At 42.9% G+C, this 20,864-nt stretch overlaps 1 protein-coding gene across 5 annotated transcripts; it reads left to right on the top strand.

The window, feature by feature from the left end:
- The first annotated feature begins 377 nt into the window (after window positions 1-377).
- raf1b (Raf-1 proto-oncogene, serine/threonine kinase b) lies at window positions 378-20,854 on the top strand. Of its 5 annotated transcripts, none has more exons than XM_042089045.1 (18): window positions 378-529; window positions 6,869-7,098; window positions 7,447-7,559; window positions 9,043-9,142; window positions 9,357-9,514; window positions 10,345-10,437; window positions 12,408-12,561; window positions 12,990-13,109; window positions 13,517-13,541; window positions 13,655-13,761; window positions 14,255-14,372; window positions 14,466-14,550; window positions 14,786-14,962; window positions 16,201-16,247; window positions 16,428-16,546; window positions 16,724-16,855; window positions 19,200-19,334; window positions 19,857-20,854. In XM_042089045.1, exons 2-18 carry the CDS (start codon window positions 6,895-6,897, stop codon window positions 19,995-19,997), a joined length of 2,028 nt encoding a protein of 675 aa, XP_041944979.1. In that variant the 5' UTR covers window positions 378-529; window positions 6,869-6,894; the 3' UTR covers window positions 19,998-20,854. The 5 variants fall into 5 exon arrangements, with proteins under 5 accessions (XP_041944979.1, XP_041944977.1, XP_041944981.1 ...); XM_042089043.1 differs by having other exon boundaries at window positions 9,040-9,142; XM_042089044.1 differs by lacking the exon at window positions 378-529 and adding an exon at window positions 3,046-3,131 and having other exon boundaries at window positions 9,040-9,142.
- Window positions 20,855-20,864: the final 10 nt, after the last annotated feature.

Genomic DNA, 20,864 nt, shown 5'->3' with positions numbered 1-20,864 from the left:
ACAACACGGAATATATGACAGCAATCCCTTCTTGTGGAGTACAGGGGATCTGATTTCAGCTTTGGCGTCAGGCGGGCGCAGTGCAGTCCAGTCATGACCCGGCCCAGATTGTCATGAAGCGTAGCCCTACGTAAATTATGGTTGATGAAGTGGCCGGGATACCGTACACAATCGTATTTATCCGGTTGCCCTGTGCACAAAAGAAACATGCAGGCGTTGTCTTCAACAGCAATTCCCACGTAGGCTAGTCTAATATACAGGCGCAGTTCTCTTGGAAGCTATCAGTAAAGTGTTTAGTAAAACATCTTCAAAGAACACCATGTCAACCTTAGCCTATTATATGACAGGAAAGTTAAAGGGAGGGTTGCCAGGATTCTGTAGTGACCTCCCCCTGAAATACTATCCAGAGACGTATCACAACTATTCTCGCTCTGACTGATGTGTATTTTGCAAATATGATGATGTCACCAACTCGACACTTTCTTCAACCGATAGTCATGGCGGAGCAACAATTCCTAAACTTTCACTGGTGAGTACCTGTCTTAGTTGCACGCTTTCCGGGATAAATTCAGTTTGCACTTACGCTTAAATATAGCCGACTAAATAACGAAGTGTATTACTCCGTTTTGGGTAAAATCTTTTGTTAAGGTTTGATTTAGTTACTTTGTGTAAACTTATTGTTAGCTTAGCTATCACGGATTCAGTTTGATTCAGTACCAGGCTATGTGTGGTTTGGGCTATGTGTGCATTTGGAAGTTGCTTTGGTTAAAAACTAACTGCGACTATTTTATTAGAGACAGCTATGTGAACAACATTGCACGTAGCTCATTCCTTAAAAAACATGCAGAAAAACAAAACGTGTAAATTCAGAGCGACTTGGCGTTTCCATTACGTAGCATAGTTAATGTTAGCGTTAACTATATAAGCTACATTGTAACCTTTGAGAGTTCTCTTGTTATTTTTTGTCTCCAACAAATCCAACACCATAACCCGTTGACAATTGACTAGAATCATGCTCTTAAATAAATGCACTAACCAGAAATAAATCCATGTTTAGCCAATCAAATTTCTAAGACAAATAATTATTTTTCGGATGTTGTTCTTTCTTTCTATTATCCATAATTTCCTTGTTAGGGTATATAAATAATGCCTTTTTTATAGAACCTTGGTAAGTAGCCTTAGTGCCACCAGATGACTGTTTTAAAGAATTTATCTACTTAGGTTGTCAAAATGCTGCTGCCTTATAGCCATATACGTGACCAGTGGTGTTCACTTGTGTAACTTGGCTGATCGATTTGCTTTTCAAATCCCTCCCCTATACTTATGTTTGTGTATTTCTCTCTCTCTCTCTCTCTCTCTCTCTCTCTCTCTCTCTCTCTCTGTCTGTGTGTTACTTGTGCTGAGATGAACCCACTGTACATCTGCTTTTTTTGCTTGTTTATGCCCCCCCCCCCTGTAGTTATGCAAACCTGGCTCCCTTGCACTGTAGTACTCAGTATAGAGTGGTTAGCAACTCTAAATGAGGCTTACTGTATGCTTTGTGCCATAGAAATGCGGTTCTATTTTTTCTTATTGTGCTTGCAGTGTGTTAGTATGTATTCTTGGATCATGATATGGTGGATTACCAAGAATTACATCAACAGAGTTACATCAGTTGTAATTCTGTTGTAATCTCCAAACCTTAAAGGCATTTACTGTTTATGAAAGATAACATACATTTATCACATCCTTGGCACGGAGTTACGTTTATTAAAAATCATTCCATTTCCAGTTATCACCCAACAAATGAAATAAGAGAGACGATGCATCCAAACAGACTGTGCAGCACAGAATGTGTAAATAGGCCTATGCTTTTCTGTTTTTTTTTTTGTCGTGGATTATTTGTTGGTGACACAGACACATTCTATTCTTCATGGAGTAAAAATGGATCTGGCAATTATGGCCATCCACCACAACCTATTGTGGAAGCCATGTTTGGACCCAGTGCTGTGCTTGACACACAGCGGTTTTATTATTCTCGTCCATTTCCTCTTGAAGTATAAGCAACTGTTGTGACCAAACAGGGATTCAATAATGTGGCTCAACTCGATATCGCAATACATTACATGTCATACCGTTCTTTCCATAAACAGTTTTGCAAATGACTTCAGCACAGGTTTACAACATTTTTACTCGTGCTAGACCAATAGTACATTTATTGTTTTTATCATCAGATGATTGAAGGAACTCAATCTACAGTAATATTTAAGTACTATGCACTTTGCGCAACATATAGATGCATGGAGGGATTTAACAAAAACACCAGACTGAGCCTGAATAGTCAAAAATCAGATTGTTGTTTCAGTGACTTCTCTGGATATAAGATAGAATAACCTAACTTTTTAAATACGAAATAATAGTTTCACAAGCCTTAGTGAAATGCTCTGAATTGTTTTCCGTTTTCCCTTCAGGCCCGTGCTGTTCACACTGGCTGGTAGGAAGTTGTGCAAACATTAGCTAGTGCTGTGTGTGTTTGTGTGTCTGTCTGTGTGTGTGTGTGTGTCATATTCAAGAAGACTGTCTCGCTGTAAAAGATGTTGGTCTTCTCTGTGGGTCCTCTAAGCAGGATGAGCTATGTGCTATATGCGTTGTGCTTGATGGTGTTTCAGGGCCCGCTACTGGGTTGGAAAAGAGCGTCCATGCTCCTATCCCCTACCACTGCACGTTACCCTGTCAGCTGACCTGTGTGTATGTATGTGTAATATTGTTTATGCAGTTTGTTATAGGAAGTTTAATTTTCTGAATACATGATTTTATAATGAAAATCCTTCTCCAAATTCAAGACCTCTTTTAGCTGACCCTCCCTCTGCCTGTCTATAAACAGAGAGGCTTACGTCGGTCATTTTTTAAGGCCTGACTGCTGGCCAAAACATTTATTTTGTGACTCGAGCTGCAGACCAAGCTGAGAGAAAAGGACCACTGTCTTCTCACACTGAGAGTTGTTCATTCTCTTTCCTGATCTGACCTGTGATTGCGCAGCACAGCGAGTGTGTCTGAGATGGACATCCTGTGAGCGCCAAGTCTCCAAAGAAAACTGAGCACATAGCAGCAAGTAACCAGAGTCACATCACTGGGAAGAATTTCAAAAGAATGTGAGCACTTGTCTTTCCACATGTTTTCAAGTATTTGCAGAGAGCTTAAAGTGTGCCAGATGAACAATCAAGGTACACTAGCTATCGGATACTTACTGTGACCTACTGTGTGTAGCCTGCATGAGCCCTTTAGTATGGCTTCGAAGTGATCTTTGTTTGCAGAAAAGTGAAATGAAACATAAAACCTTTATTCAGTCATAGTGATTAGGCTACTTATGTTACTGATCCGCTGGACACAGAGAGTCCATCAGTCATTGGCATGGTTTGCCAAAACAGTCTACCTTAGGTGTAGTGTAACTGTGAGAGCAAGCTTCCTTTTCTCTGACACAGGAGCTCTGCCTGACTCTAGTTGCAGGAACGGGGGGAAAAAATCAACAGTGACATTGTTGCCCTTGATGCTGGTAACTGCACCTACCAGTTGAGCAAGTTCCCTCCTTAAAACAATGCTGACTTTCTCCTTCCAGTCCTGTTTTGTGACTTTAGAAAAAAAATTGTTCATCAGAGAGTGCTTAAAAAAACTATTAGACTATTGATACTATTCTAACAAACTGCAAACATTACTTGTGGTCAGACAAATAGATATTCTTGTCACCTGCCCTTCATTGCAACACAACTTGCATGACAGGCACCAGAAGTGTGTGTGTGTGCGTGTGTGCGTGCGTGTGTGTGTGTGTGTGCGTGCACCATAGCAGTGGTGGACAAGTTTGCTTGCAATATCTGTGTTGGTTGTCGGGTGCTTCTTATCAACTTCTCTTATCTGCAAGCCAGCTGTACTGCAATTGCTGAGTTAATCTGATCGTGGCAGCAATGTCTGTCCATTGGTCTTGACATCAAAACTAACAGCAGAAGGCATTTGGGCCTTGATAGAGAGATTTGAGGAAGTGCTGTCTGCTACAGGTATACATCATTCCACACAAGTAGCTGAACTGCTTTTCTATAAGGCCGATGGACAACACTGCAGGAATGCTTATTTGAATCTTGTTGCATTCCGTTTGCCGTGCTGTGGTCTAGCAATAGCTTGGGTTTATTATGTTTTCTTTGGCCTAAAGATGCTGGACGCAGTGTTATTTTTTGTTGACCTCACCCGACCTAGGCACCTCCACCCCTTCCTTTTAATGGCTGTGTACAGGCAATTTAATTGCCAGGCAGGGATGCCTAGCTCTTTAGGAGAGTTTTGATTGGTCTGTATGAGTGTGTGTCGAAAGTTTAGCTGCTGACTACAGAGCCAAACAAGAGCCAGATAATGTTTTGTTTTCTCAGAAACATTTTCTGGTCTGACTTATGGATTCAGAAAATATGTATCAACAGCTGCATTTAGTGTTTTTGCATAACAAATCAGGAGACCAGCTTTTCCAACAAACGCCACTCACATTCTGCAAGATGGCTGAAAAGAGAGCGTGCAGCATTGCACTCATCAACTATAATGAATGCAAAACATAATAAGATGGCAAGGGGAATTTATGGCTGAAAGCATTCTATACCTATGTTATAGTTTGACACATTCCCTGGATGGCATACTGCACATTAGTTTTTAGAATACATTTAATGGTGTCTTATTATGGCAAAGTCCTCTGCCTTTGTTGTGATTTGTTTTTCAGGTGTGGTGGAAATGTTTTCTAGACCTCTCAGGTCGTCTGTCTGTTGGTGAATATTTAGTTGGTGAATATTTAATTTGTCTGTAATGCTTCTCGGAGGCCTTTGCTTTTTCCACTGCACCAGACTAGGTGAGTGCGTGCGGCCCGATGCCCTGTTCCTGCTCCTGTGTGTGCAGTCTTCACACACGTGGCCATTTAGCATCTGACCCCTGCTGACAGGATGCAGATTATTCCTGTGGCCTGAGGAGATGCAGGCATTACTCCACAGGAGTGGAAGAGATGGGACATATTAGACCGTTTTGAATGTGTGGAGAAATAGGATTGACAAAAAGAGTCTGTTGAGACATGTTACATTTAGTTGGAGCTTCTTCGTGGTGTTTGCAGTGTTTTTGTTCAAATCAGCTCTTAGTTGTCCCAACACAATCAAGTTGCCTCTTGCATAGTCGTGTTGGAATGCACAATGTCTTACCTGCCTACCTACCTGCCTACCTACTATTTCAAGAAGTGAAATACTTTTTGGGCTGATGTGTGGCTCTGTATTTTTTCCTTGCATATGCTGTACATTTTCCCTGGGAAAGGGTGTGTGTGTGTGTGTGTGTGTGTGTGTGTGTGTGTGTGTGTGTGTGTGTGCGCGTGCGTGAGGGTTCACTGAAGGTTCAGCTCCCTGTTAATAAGCCTGTGGGCCTTGTGAGCCGAGAGGGGGGACATGGCCTGGCTCCCAGCCAGAGACCACACCAGCTCCTGAGCCCTGCACACAAAGCATCATCTGTCTGTCTCACTGGAGCCCACCAGCAATAGAGCACTATTTGACAGGGGACAGAATGTAGCGCTGCACTGCCAAACCTGGGCTGTAACAAAATCTCAGGTAGGGGGAACTGGCCGTAGACATGTGTTGGTGAAGCATAAGCGATTCCAGCTGCCAGAAATGTAAAGGAGCTCATGCATTCCTTGCGTGAACAGAGAAGGTCTGGGCTGGTCTGAGTGAGTGGTCTCTGTGACTACTCCTCGGCGGGCTGGGAGAGGAGCCTGTGGCTGGTGGTGATGAGAGGCTGATGGCTTGGCTCTGTTCTGTAAATGAGGAGCAGATGACTGCAGCTCTGTGCTGCTGATCCAGGATCAGGAACCTCTCCCCCAGAGCAAGCCTTTACCAGCACCTTGGCGTTTCTCTTAGGTGGACACACTGCAGTATAGCTTGTGTGTTTCATGCAAGTCATGCAACCCTTTTCCATGCTTCTGTGCTTCTAGACAACTAGTTTTGGAAACCTCTTCAAATGTTTTTGGGTGCTATATGCATGTATCAATGTTCTAATGAGTTTCAATCAATGTATCAATGAATGGTGGATGTGATATATGGTCATGTGATAAACACACCTATCTTTACAGCACACCATGTAGTTGATGTATGTAGCTCTGTATTGCCAAAGGACATCGGTTCACATGTCAAAAATATTTGCCAATGCTGCTAATTGGAATAGATTTAGACCAAAACTCCTTAGTAGTGCTTTACGGCTTTTCTTCAGTTAAGTGGTTAATACGGATTTAGGCTAATCTATCTTACTATCAAACATATGCACTGTAGGATGCCATCTCTTCACTCAGCACGCATGCACATGAATGTTGACTGGCAAGGTGTGATGCCTTGGGAAGTTCACCCGCAATGTCAGTTTTTACTTGCTTCTGCTGATAGATCTGGGGGGAGTGCTTAGAGAACTTTCTAGAGCATGTATTTTATTGTTAGCTTTCTGAGCTAATAGCAACTTATTGCAACTTTTAATGCAGGCATTAGGCATAGGCATGGAATGGCAGTCCACCACTGTCATAGTGCTCCAGTTATGTATGTGATAATGTCTCCCTGATGCACCTTTTAAAGTCGAAGACTCTGACCTCTTTACATCTATTCACACTGCTGACCACATGTTTTGGTTCCTCAGTTAGATGTAAATGACCCTGTAGTTCCTCAGACCATGTGCCTAATAGCATAATGGGAAGAGAACATTTTTTCTCTATGCAACTTTGGCCCTTTGTCCTTGTTCTTTTGAATTGATGAGTGCATGGGTGGCCTTGAGCTCTAATTTGTGAGTTCCGAATATGGCCAATGTTGTAACGTTCCATTAAAGCATGATTTCTCAACCTGCACTCTAGATTACTGAAGTCAGCTGTCGGTGACAATGGAGCACATTCAAGGAGCCTGGAGGACTCTCAGCAATGGGTTTGGGTTCAAGGACTCTGTGTTTGAGGACGCGTGCATGTCCCCCACCATCATTAAAAGCTTCCCCTATCAGAGACGTGCGTCAGATGATGGGAAGATGGCCGACTCCTCCAAAACAAGCAGCACAATTCGAGTGTACCTGCCTAATCAACAGCGCACTGTGGTAAGCCACCTAATACGTCTAATGGACCCTGAGTATGGCAATAAAGATGATGAAGATGATGATGATGATGATGGATGTGGACGATGTACATGGATGTGGACAATGTGGAAGATGATTAGAATAGGGAATGAAAAATGACAGGCTTTGCCATATCTGTGTGATTTAATTTTTTTTGAGATTTTACAATTTAAGATTTCAAAACAAAAAACACATAGTGTGTCATTCTGTACACTATGTTTGTCAACCATTCTTCCATTTGACCTTTCATCTCTAATCAGGCATCATATATGAAATAATAGTTATGGTAGATACACAAGCAATAACCCAAAGTGATCCCTGCTCTCCTAGGTGAATGTGCGTCCTGGAATGACTTTGCACAACTGCCTAATCAAAGCTCTCAAGGTCAGAGGGCTACAGCCAGAGTGCTGTGCTGTCTTCAGACTACATCCAGGACAAAGAAGGTAAGCATGAAGTTCAATAGAATACTGCTTTAAGGCTATTGGGCCACTTGGTTTCATATATATTCAAAAATCGGGACTTTTCTGAGCCATGACCATGTGTCTCACATTGTGGTAATATTTGCATTAGATGTAGCATGCCAGCATAACCACAATATTTATTTTGTAATTGAGTGTCATTTGATGCACTTCAAGGAGGCATCCATGAAGGCCAAACGGATTAAACAGTCTCACAGCTGAGCAAGATTCAGAGATCACTGTAGTCTTGTGCCTATTGAGACTATGCACTGCAGCCCAAACGCTGTCGGCTCAGGTTTCCGACAGTGGTCATTCCAGGTCATCACTGATCCCCAGCGCATTGAGACTAATGAGCCGTTTGTTTTGAGCATAACACAAAGATGTAGGATAGAGCTGCTGGTGGATAGAGCTGGTGGATAGAGCAGCAGGCTGGTAGATAGAGCAGCAGGCTGGTGGATAGAGCAGCAGGCTGGTGGACAGAGCAGCAGGCTGGTGGATAGAGCAGCAGGCTGGTGGATAGAGCAGCAGGCTGGTGGATAGAGCAGCAGGCTGGTGGATAGAGCTGGTGGATAGAGCAGCAGGCTGGTGGATAGAGCAGCAGGCTGGTGGATAGAGCTGGTGGATAGAGCAGCAGGCTGGTGGATAGAGCAGCAGGCTGGTGGATAGAGCAGCAGGCTGGTGGATAGAGCTGGTGGATAGAGCAGCAGGCTGGTGGATAGAGCAGCAGGCTGGTGGATAGAGCAGCGAGCTGGTGGATAGAGCAGCAGGCTGGTGGATAGAGCAGCAGGCTGGTGGATAGAGCTGGTGGATAGAGCAGCAGGCTGGTGGATAGAGCAGCAGGCTGGTGGATAGAGCAGCAGGCTGGTGGATAGAGCTGGTGGATAGAGCAGCAGGCTGGTGGATAGAGCAGCAGGCTGGTGGATAGAGCAGCAGGCTGGTGGATAGAGCTGGTGGATAGAGCAGCAGGCTGGTGGATAGAGCTGGTGGATAGAGCAGCAGGCTGGTAGATAGAGCTGGTGGATAGAGCTGGTGGATAGAGCTGGTGGATAGAGCAGCAGGCTGGTGGATAGAGCTGGTGGATAGAGCAGCAGGCTGGTGGATAGAGCTGGTGGATAGAGCAGCAGGCTGGTAGATAGAGCAGCAGGCTGGTGGATAGAGCTGGTGGATAGAGCAGCAGGCTGGTGGATAGAGGTGAGCTGTGAGTTTATGGAAGCGTGTGTGTTGCCTCCCATGCAGTGGCTCAGTATCAACGTTTCAGGAGGAATGTAGACAGGTTAGCCCAGTGTTGACTTCAAATGTGTTGTAGGCCACAATGGTTGTAATCTTTTAACCTGTAACACATGTCCTTTTTTTTACCACTAGCTGCACCAGGTTTCATTGTTGCTCTATAGATGTGCTGTACTTTTCTTGGTTGTACAATTTCGATGTCTCTATATGTACTTGACTGTTGATGTATTTTGTGTAGTAGAAAAACACGCATGGATTGGAACACAGATTCTACCTCACTCATCGGGGAGGAGCTCCTGGTAGAAGTGTTAGACCATGTACCTCTCACCACGCACAATTTTGTGAGTACCACTCCGTTTAGTGCCCTTTAGTTTAATTGAAACTCCTCATGGAAAACTATTTGTGTTTGGATGCAATCCTAACAGGCTGTCAGCAGGCATGTATCCTGCCACATTATATTTAGAGTGCATGGAATTTGGAAGCAAGGTCCTTTTGCAAATTATGGAATTTTTGGTGCCCAGTCACATTTTAAAATAGCCTCTCTCTTCTGTCCAGGTTCGGAAAACATTTCTGAAGTTGGCTTTCTGTGACATCTGTCAGAAGTTCCTGCTGAATGGCTTCCGATGCCAGACTTGTGGCTATAAGTTCCATGAGCACTGCAGTACCAAAGTCCCCACCATGTGTATTGACTGGAACAACATCCGTCAGCTCCTGTAAGTCCCCTGGAGACTGGCCACCTTCAACACATGCGCACACAGAGACTGCTGCTCTACACAGACTCTATACAGAAAGGGCCGAGGAAATGTAGAACTGTAAGAAAGAATATGTATGAATACAAAAATTCATTGGCAGGAATTGGGTTTCAGGTATAGGAGTTATCCATAAAACTGGCCTGTATTGGAAGGTGGGATGAAGAAGCTTTTATACCACGTACCATTTTTTAAAAAATATAAATAAACTTATTTAGCCCTCAGAAATATGCTGCAAAAAAGTTTTCAAATTTGAAATACTGAGTAGGAAAATATGTCTAAGCATCTTTTATAAACCAGAAATGGGTGATTACTTTCAGGTTGCAAGCCACTGTAACTCATCACTAATATGTGGCAACATAGTCACTTCAAACACGCAAAAATTAATTTTGCATATTGACCTTCCAATGCTGTCGTTTGGGCTTTTGTAGATGACTATCAATGGAAATGAAGTGAGATGTAGCACAATGGACCAGTCATTTGTTATGGCCAGCGCTGTCTTCCTGCAGCGCTGTAGACCAAGTGTCTTCCTGTAACTTGATCATTCAGTATGAAATGGATGCATCAGGTCCTCGCTCAACAGTAGTAGACCTAGTGTCCCACTCTCTTAGATGCATCCATTTGATGTTCAGTAGACTGCAACACCTCTGTTGGAGTCAATATAAGAGATCTCAAACAGGTTGAGATGTCTTCTTGCAGCCTTTGTTGTGTGAACTTCATATGATCACTTCTAAGCACAGTATGTGTGTGTGTTTGTGTATTTCTTCTTTCTGATTCATGCTTGCTCCCGGCAGGTTGTTCCCAAGCCCAGGTGAAGGTGGGGGTCCGTCCCTCCCCCCTCTCACAAGCCGGCGCATGCGAGACTCCCTGTCCAGGTTTCCCGTCAGGTGAGTGTCTCCTCTTCACTCTGGTGTCCCATACCCATGCTCATGGCTCAGGGTCAAAACCAAAGATTCTAGAGCATTCTGTTCTAGAATCTTTGGTCAAAACTCCCATCCATCATATGATGGGTGGGCCGCATCGGAATCCACCGTTGACCAGCAGCTCTCAAGTGTTTATCTAGATGCTTCCAGTTTCCTCCCTCCCTTCCTCTCTCGTACAGCGTTATCTGATCTTTTCTCTGCCACTCTATCTATGGTGTTGATACAAGAGCAGTACGTGTTAAGAGCCACATGTATCAGAAAAACGCCTCTGTCTCTACTGATGGCTATGCCTGTTGCATAACAGCTGGCCATCCAAGGGGCTTTGACTTTGAAGACCCCATCTCTCTCGTTCATTTTGAAGCTGTTCTGGCCAGGCTTTCGGTTCAATGCTTAACCTACAAATGAAAGGGAGACCCCCCCTGGAGAGTCGTCCCTGCACATTAGCCGCGTGCCTGATGAGCCCACGGGCCTGGGTTGCGCTGCTTCGCTCGGCCGTGAGAGGACGGTGGATCCACTGCGTCTTCCCCACTTCCTCAGGGGCTTTCCAGGCAGCAGGTCAGCACATGGCCACATCAGCAGCACAGCCAGTCACAAGGCTGCTCGATCAGCTGCTCACAACAGACAGATGCAATATTTCCCAGGCTTGTGTCCAGAAAACAAACTCTAGTTCCTTCAAGCAAAGGGTAGATGAGATCCTAAAGTAGATTGAAGGCCTTCACCTCACACACAGAAACTAATTAACTCTTCACCTCTAAGTAAAATGGGTGAAGTTGAAACTTTTGCCTAATATGGATTCACATTGATGCTATTTTAATAGCTACCAACTAGTGCAATGCCCATACAAACCGTGCCCATTCCTGTAGAAAACCTACAAAATGTGCCCACGGGCACTCCAAAAATGGAACAGAGAATCCTCTCTCTGTACAAAGGAACTTCGTCTTGTACAGATCAAAACGGACATAACACTAATTCCTGTTCTGGAATTTGGTTTATGTTTCATTTGACCACAGTGAAGCTTATGAAAACCACATAACTGATTTTGTTGAATCATTAATTATTGTGTTTAATTTGCTACTAAGTCTGCAACTGCTGAACCTGCCTAAAACACTTTGTCATTTCATCCAGCTAGACTGTTGTCACACTTTTCCACTCTTCAGCTGGGGTGGACAGAGTAGGAGAGCAGACTATGCTCAGAGGTGTATATTGTTGAGGTCAAGATTTGCTAAATGTTTTCTTGACTGAAGGCACACTAAGACCTCAACAACATGGCGAACGTCTCTGGATGTATAGTTTTTTTTTTTTTTTTAACTTAAACGATATCATTAAGCATTTCACATGCAAACACTGTTCTATTTTACACTGCACTCAGTTATGTTCTTAGCACTATACCTGATTAGTGTGAAGTCAGTCAGATGAATTTCTGTTTCTGTTACATTTTGTATGTAAGATTTTCTAGGGGTGCCAATAATTGTGGTATGTGTTTTTGTTCAAACTATTTATTTCTTTGAGCCATTCCTTTTTCTTAGAATACATTTGCTTCCCTTCCAGGTTAGATTTGTCTTCATTGTTTTTATTGTGAGAATACGATAAATCACCCAAAGGATTTTTTAAATGCCTGTTTTTAGTCAATTCACCAGAGGTGCCAATAAACCTGGAAGGCACTGTGTGCTCACGTGGCATATGGTAGACACATCCATGAATGCATTAGAAGTTTTAGATGCTGCGCTACTGACCACGCTGTTGTGTGGTGAATGGTGTGACAAAATCAGTCAAACTGTCGGTGCTGCTGTGACATTTTTTTTTTTTTTAACTTTCTGTTGTCTGCCATTTGTCATATTTATACAATATATACAAGTCCAACTCTATAGGTTTGTCCCCTTTTGATGATGTTTTGACCTTGTGGGCTGTTTCTGTCTCTGTTGCTCTGCCCATAGCTCCCATCACAGACACTCAACGCCTCATGCCTTTAACTACATCGCCCCATACCCGTCCTCAGAGCCTTCTCTCTCCCACCGTCAGAGGTCAACGTCCACACCCAACGTCCACATGGTCAGCACCACCCTGCCTGTGGACGGCACTGCCTTTGAGGTAATGCTACAGAAACTGGCTTTTTTGGCGTGCCTTGTGCCATCAGCGCGTGTGAAGTTAGGCCACACTTGAACGCAGATAGGGTTATTTTTATCCCATCTTTCCTTTTTCCCCTTTGTCTTTCTATTCAGCCTCTTTGTTATGTGGTGCTAAAGTTCCTCTGTCATGTATTAGATTGTTTTATGCATGTTTTCTGTGTTCTTCAACCTTGTTTTTGTCTTCTCTAGATATTAGAATGATTTGCTGAATATTAGTGTGCATGGCTATGGACTATAATAATAATGTATTTTTATGGCTATATTTTCTTGCCATGTGCTGTGGTGCTTTCAACATTCATTTCTATCCTTCACTCTATTCCTTCTCTTTTTGTCATTTGTCTGTTCTCTCCTGTTTTCCTCTGCACTGCCCTGTTATGTGATGGGATGTAGCTAGATAGGCTGAAAGCCCCTGCTAGTTCCTGGAGCCGGCGCTTTTGCCAGAGGAGAAGAGTAGGGACTGTTTGTTTCTCCAATCCTTTAATTGATGTCACCCAAGACCGTCATGAAAAGGTTAGGAGTAACAGTGCCAAGCCTGCAAGTCACAACAGACCAGTGGTTTGTCTATATTTAACTCCGTTCTTTTGTAGATAGCATGTCAAAATAAACAAACCCCTATGCACATGTAAACTGAACTTAATGAGGGTCCGTGTTTTTACAGGGAGTTTAGTTTGTGTGACCTGTTCTGATAGCTAGATTAGCACTCACTCTTTGCCCATTTTGTGGTTGAACTCATGTAATTCATTTGAAATATCTGTTATTAAATAAAATGATGAAATTAAAGAACAGTTGAAGGGTAAGTCGTATACAAAAAAATCTTTGTGACCCGAATGCTTTTAAACATATTTTCAACATGTGATTGTATAATACATTTGACATGATTGACCAATTAAATATAATATTCATTATGTTCTTCTCAGGATGCATTGAGAAGTCATGAGTCTGGTAAGATTTTTGTGGCTTTTTTCCTTTTACAACTCTTACCATGGTATGCTTGATTTTGTTGGTCAGTTCTCGGCTACTCACCCTTACCCTATGTCCATACATCTTGTCTGCAGGGAGTCCTCCAAACCTGAGTCCCACTGGCTGGACTCAGCCAAAAGCGCCAGCTCCCATGCACAGAGAGAGAGCTGCCACGTCCAACACTCAGGAAAAGAACCGAATCGTAAGTGCACCTGTCTTTAACTCCTAATTCTTTTTACATTATTTGTTTTATTATTTTGTTTATTTTATGTTTAAATAGATGGTATTCTAGAAATTAGAAGCTCAAATCAGAATGTACTGTACTGTAATGAAAGTATTATGCACAATTCGCTGATTAAAATTGAAAATGAAAAAATTGACAATTAGTAAAATATGCTCTACCCTCATATAAACTGGGTTGTTAAACTACCTGAAATCCAATGGCATAGCCCCCCATTGCACAGTAGGGTCTGATTTTCTCGTAATGTACTGGGCTGCTGTGCAGACTCTTGATCCAGCCATTGTTACTGTTTTATTATTTACCTTAGCAATTGCCTGGCAACAACCTTAACTACCGTACTCTAGCAATACCCTTAACTACCGTACTCTAGCAATACCGCATCGCCACCTTGATTACCCTGTCAGCGCAGCAATAACCATAACACCCAGGTCACACAAAACTGATCTGTGTACAGCGTCCAAGAGACAAGAGAGACTCCAGCTACTACTGGGAGATCGAGGCCAGCGAGGTGGTGCTCCACTCCCGGATAGGCTCTGGCTCATTTGGAACGGTCTACAAAGGGAAATGGCACGGTGAGTAGGACTCCCTAAACACTCGTGCGTCCAACAGTGCTTAGAGTTGCATGTCCCCTTTTAACCGCTCTCTCTGAATTGGTATTTCTCCAGGTGACGTCGCAGTAAAAATCTTAAAGGTCACTGACCCCACACCAGAGCAATTCCAGGCCTTCCGCAACGAGGTGGCTGTTCTCAGGTCAGTAAGGTTTTTCAGATTGAAGAGATTGAAGAGACACGTGATTATTGCTTTGGAAGAGACACGTGATTGAAGAGACACGTGATTATTGCTTTTGTAAGCTGATATACTAACCCACCCACTGTGGCCTTTTGTCTGAATCTCCTTAATGGCTCAACACCGATTAATTAGATATGTGAACATTGTTTTATGTGCTCATTGTGATCATTGTCATCAATTTGTGTGTTGATCGCAGGAAGACTCGGCATGTCAACATCCTGTTGTTCATGGGATACATGACCAAGGACAATCTGGCCATTGTGACCCAGTGGTGTGATGGCAGCAGCCTGTACAAGCACCTGCACGTCCAAGAGACCAACCTCCAGATGTTTCAGCTGATTGATATCGCGAGGCAGACCGCTCAGGGCATGGAGTAAGTATGCCCAGAAAGGCCACAGGACCACTCTTGGCCCAGGCCTCGGACACACTAGGTGCACAGTGCGTGCCTGCCGGCTGCACTACCAGTAGATTGGCATTTCACGCCCATGCTAACAGGCTGAACCTGTGTGTGAGCAGGAGCGCTGGTTGTGTGAGAAGCACACGTCAGGTGTGGCCCAAGCTGTTCATGAAAATCATCAGAAATCAAGATGTGCACAAGAGTGCACCAAACGGATTACAGGCACTGAAATGTGGATTACACAAAAAGGTCCTTTTCATTAAAGAATTCACATTAAAATATATATACTCTAAATCAGTGTTTCCCAAGCTTTTTCTGGGGACAACTTTTTAAAAATGTCAAATCATTGAGACCCAGTTCATCATAGGCATATTGTAAGTCAAGACTGCAAACTGTAGATATATAAATGTGACTATGGCGACCCAATAAAATCTTCTGTGACCCACCGTGGGTCGGAACCCAGTCTTTGGGAATCAAAGCTCTAAATCCTAACAGTTGGTGTCCATCAGAGAGAATGAGAATTGATGATTGAATGAAATTGATGGTGGATTGTCCTTCATGTTATCTTTCTATGCTCTCTTTCTCTGCCTCTCTCTCTGTCTCTCTCTGTCTTTAAATGCTCTCTCTCTCTCTGTCTCTCTCTCTCTATGCTCTCTCTCTCTGTCTCTCTGCCTTTCTATCTATGCTCTCTGTCTCTCTGTCTTTATATGCTCTCTCTCTCTGTCTCTCTCTCTCTTTCTATGCTCTCTCTCTCTCTGTCTCTCTGCCTTTCTATCTATGCTCTCTCTGTCTCTCTCTCTTTCTATGCTCTCTGTCTCTCTCTCTCTATGCTCTCTCTCTCTGTCTCTCTGCCTTTCTATCTGTGCTCTCTCTGTCTCTCTCTCTTTCTATGCTCTCTGTCTCTCTGTCTCTCTCTCTCTCTCTGTCTGTCTCTCTCTCTCTCTCTCGCTCTGCCTTTCCCTCTCCCTGTGCGTGTGTCCAGTGCCATGTTTTTACCCCTATTGTTTTTTGTGAGGGTGAAAAATCCCATAACAAAACATATTTTTGGCTGTTGTGTTTGATGTATTTATAGAGTTCAATTAAAAAATAAGGGTATTTTCACATAAACATACCAGTGACATGATGTGTCATTGGGAATGGATCTGCAAATGTGAATGTTTAAAAGGTTTTGCACACCTGCCAGTCCTAACCACATTGCTTTTGTTTCCTTTCAGTTATTTGCATGCAAAGAATATCATCCATCGGGACATGAAGTCAAACAGTATCCTTTTTTGAAAATGTTGTCCCCACCCATCAATATTTTGTTATATTATGATTTATAGTTAGTAGCTCACTACTGAGGGTAGAGATGGCCAATGAAGTGGTGTGGGTGACCGGGGTCACCTCAGGTGAGAAGCACACCCAAGAGCAGCCCAGTAACTTCTCCTTGACATGGCTGCAGACATCTTCCTTCATGAGGGCCTGACTGTGAAGATCGGGGACTTTGGCCTGGCCACAGTGAAGGCCAGGTGGAGCGGCTCTCATCAGGTGGAACAGCCCTCGGGATCCATACTGTGGATGGTGAGCGCTTCGGAACAAACATGTGAATCAATACATCAATATTATTCATCCTTCAATAGGATTGTTTGGAGAACAGTAAACCAAGTCATTGATGATGTAGATGACTTCTGGCTTGAATGACTTGTGTACATGTGTAAAGATGTGTGGGACTAGTTCTCCCTGGTCTCTCTCCTGTAGGCTCCTGAGGTGCTGCGGATGCAGGACAACAACCCTTACAGTTTCCAGTCAGACGTGTACTCCTATGGAATTGTCCTCTATGAGCTGATGACCGGGGAACTGCCCTATTCCATGATCGCAAACCGAGACCAGGTTAGTGCGGGAGATGTTGCCATTCAAATCCATGCATCAGTCATACTCACAATCCTACACACAGAGCCATGCTTGTGTCACTTGGATGTTTGTGTATCTGGAAGCTGCTTTTAAATTGCCAAGTAAGTTGCACAAGTGCAGCTAACAGCTAAATGCATGATCTCACTGCTGACCAGAGGAAAAACTCGCTATCAATAGAAGGGCTGACTTGCACCTGATGCAACAAAAAAGAAAATAGCGGTCTGTGAAAACCAGACATCCCTGCAAGTTTAAGGGAAGATGTTGGAGCACAGCATGAACGTGCCTTGTGAATACCATGTGACTTGGCTCTAGAAAAATACTTACCACAGAGCGGTGTTCTCTGCAGTCCCTCTGACAGGTTGTGTTCATGGTAGTGGTGCTGGTTAGCAGTCTGGGTGGTGGCTGGGGTGGAGCACTGGTTGCGTGCAGGCTTTTGGATGGCCCGACGCCCCTCTCATGGCAGAGGGTGGGTCACTGGCACTAAATTTAGGCCTCCCTGGGCTGGTCTGTGGCCCCTTTTTCTTTTTTTATTCGTTTTCAAAACCACAGGATGAAGGCTTGTTGGGGCCTCTGTTTTTGACGTGTTCTCACTGGAAACCGCTAGCTCTTGGCCTGCATATTCTCAGTCTCTTTCATTGTTCCTGCCGTTACTGCTGTTATTGTTGAACTGGAGGGGAGAGTGCTGCCAAACCTCAGGTCCAGTCCCCTCTGCTCTGCTGTGCTGTGTGGGCTGCACCCTCTGCCAGTGAAAGAGGAAAGTGTTTGTTGGATCTGTCTGTGCCAAAGGAGAGGAGACTTGTGGCTTTGAAATACCCTTCTGAGTGCGGAGCAAATCCATGTGGAAAAGTGCTCTGTTCAATTATTTCACATCTGGCAAACAATGTACGCAGCAAACCTAGGCCTCGTTTAGTATCGTGTTGCATACGCTTGTGGTATGATGTGAGATGGCACACCGGTCAAGTGTTGCTGAATGTTATGTCATATTTGACAAACGGTAGCATATGGGATCTATGTTGGTCAACCTTACAGTTTTTTTCAATCGCTAACAAGCGCATACACTGCAAAAACTGCTTATCTAACAAAATCTAACCAAGTGTTATTAATCTTATATCAAGATAAACTAGTTGGTATTGTTTTCAGTATAAAGAGACTTACCTAGCGCTTTCTTGTGAAATCATTTGACTTAATAAAAAAAAAAAAATTGACTTATTTTAAGACATCTCATCTTGAAAACAAGCAAATTTGTCTGCCAGTGCGTTAAGCAAATTTGTCCTAAAAACAAGCAAATTTGTCTGCCAGTGCGTTGACCAAATTTGTCTTGATAAGACTCCTTAAAATAAGTTAAAGTCTTAAATTAAGACTCCTTAAATTAAGTCAAAATGATCTTTTGAGAGGGCGCTAGGTAAGTCCTTTCATACTAAAAACAATACCAAATAGATTTTTTAATCTTAATATAAGATCAATAACACTTGGTTAGAATTCATTTTTTGCAGTGTACCCATACTTCAGCTACTTTTTCTAAACACAGACTCACACCTACAAAACACAATTGGACAAATGGATAATTTTCTTCACAAAAACACATTTTGTTAAATATATACTAACTCTTTCATTTTTTCCCTTTACTGTTTACTACAGGAGGTACAGTAGAAATACTGTTTACAGTATGATGGAACAGAAAAAGTTTTACAGTATTGCTTAGAGTGAACAAAATATCCATTAAACACACAAGAGCATTCTAAAAAAAAAAACAGCAGCAAAAAGCCCAGATAAAAAGGGGGGTAACTAAAAAAAACACAAAATTACTGTTTCTAATCTCTGCGATCTTCAGGGTTAGGCCACATGTTTCGCATCTGATAACATCGCATCTGATATTATCCAAGGCGATGCACCTGGGATAAAACCATTTGGTAGCAGAAGCAGAGGTTTTTATAGTGTATCTAAGGTTTGGAATATTGTGTTTGCTATTGTGGGATGTTGTGTGTTAACATTCGTAAATACTACAAAAACAATCCATAGTTTTGTTGGGAGGTATAGCTTGTCTGTTAAGAAAATGTAAGCATTGTGGAAATGTGTTCACTGACTGCATATTGTGTGAAAACGACATGAAATGTGTGAATGGTATAGCCACAAAAGACTGATGCTGTGCTAATTGTGTTTAGAGTTTTGAAAACGTGACAACTGGTTAGACAAACGCTTGTTAGCGACTGAATTTTTTTGAAATCATTTTGTTATCACAGAAAGTGTTTCAAATGGCATTGCTATGTACGTATGATCGTGCTGACCATACCTCAAAGAGATCACGTGTCCACTGTTGTCTCAGATTATCTACATGGTTGGACGGGGGTACCTATCTCCAGACCTCAGTAAGCTGTACAAGAGTTGCCCCAAAGCCATGAAGAGACTCGTCGCTGACTGCATCAAGAAGTCTAGAGATGACAGGCCTCTGTTCCCACAGGTATTACTACACATACTGTCTGACTGTAAGGTCTAATTTAATTATCACTAAAATCCATCAAGATATACCATTCGCTTCAATTACTTGAAGGCCTACCTTAATGTTATTGATGTAATTAGAGCCAGTAGAATAAATTAAATGTTTTGAAAATGATTAGGAAAAATAAAGGTACCAACAGTATTTTTCATTGTGAAATGTGTGACACATTTGAAGAATAATAGTTTATAATTGTTAATTTTCTTCTGTGTGTGTTGATACACACTATTTAGAGGTCACAGATATGTAAACAAATAAGTAAAAAGGGCCAAAATAGAAAATATGTCTATAAAGTGCATCACAGTGTGTGAACAGTGTGGTTTCACCATGCCTTCAGTGTTGCATCATTGTATGTTTGACTTTGTAACGGCACCCCGTAGATGAATGCATTTGGTGTCTGGCCAAGAGACTGGGGGTGAAGGACTGATCTGAGTGTGAGCGTGAGGGAGGACTGATATTAACATGGTGAGGTGTCTGTCTCCACAGATCCTGTCCTCTATTGAGCTGCTGCAGCACTCCCTTCCCAAAATCAACCGCAGCGCCTCCGAGCCCTCCATGCACCGAGCCACACACACCGAGGACATCAACGCCTGCACTTTGACCTCCACACGGCTCCCCGTCTTTTAGCACAGTGCCTCTCTTCCTTGAGTCGCCACGAAACGCCAAAGTGTCCCTGGAAATCAAGAGGGCCCATCTACAACACTAGCATGAGGATCGGCTCCAAGGCTTTAAGCACATTTAGCATTACTGTGGCTGTAGCCAGCCAGGCTTGTCTGTTGCACACTTTGAATGGACTTCTTTCATCAACCAGTAGTTCAAATGGTGAGAGGTTTCATTGGGTTACAGAACGGTCTAAATATGAATATTATGTAAAGAAAATGGCCGCCAAGACACACGTCTTCTAGTGCATCGTGTTCTGTGCCTACACGCCCCCTTCATACATTATCAGATTTTTTCTCTTATTGAAAGGGGCAAGATACATCATGAAGGAATGGAAGAGGGTTAATATTTTAAATCTGCTGTTTCTTTGAAACGTAGATGATTATCGCAGGCCTGTTCTTAAATCTGACCCGAATCAAAGAAATATTTTGTCTCGGGTCACGTCCTGGAGAGGTAAAGAAATGTAGCAATTTGAATGTTCTCCATACAGCGCGGATGTAAGACAATAGTTCTTTTTGACGGTCTAGATGTACAGTTCTAATTGATGCATTTCTGTTGTTCACATGTAGGTGAGATAAGGCATTCGATTTTCTCCTCTCTGCACAGGGTATTTGTGTACGGTGTTTGCTTTATAGGAATGCTGCAAGGAGATTTTCTCTGACTTTCTAAGGCTCTATCAAAGAACCGTGGGTCAGAGCATGGGGCCTCTTAAGAAATTATTAGGGATCTTTTTTGTCTTATTGCTTATCACTGAGGATAAACTTGTAAACTTGAAAGATTGTTTATCCATTGTATTTTAATAAAATTAAGTTAAATACTTTGAATGGTGACAAT

Source organism: Alosa sapidissima, chromosome 4 (genome assembly GCF_018492685.1).
Source record: "Alosa sapidissima isolate fAloSap1 chromosome 4, fAloSap1.pri, whole genome shotgun sequence".
Lineage (NCBI taxonomy): Eukaryota > Metazoa > Chordata > Actinopteri > Clupeiformes > Clupeidae > Alosa > Alosa sapidissima.
The sequence above is the reverse complement of the archived record's forward strand: the minus strand, read 5'-3'. Positions and strand labels throughout refer to the sequence as shown.

Coding starts and splice junctions, on each gene's coding strand:
- raf1b (XM_042089043.1), top strand. CDS start 6,895: ATGGAGCACATTCAAGGAGCCTGGAGGACTCTCAGCAATGGGTTTGGG. Junction 7,560..9,039: donor CTACATCCAGGACAAAGAAG/GTAAGCATGAAG, acceptor TATTTTGTGTAG/TAGAAAAACACGCATGGATT. Junction 16,248..16,427: donor TCGGGACATGAAGTCAAACA/GTATCCTTTTTT, acceptor ACATGGCTGCAG/ACATCTTCCTTCATGAGGGC.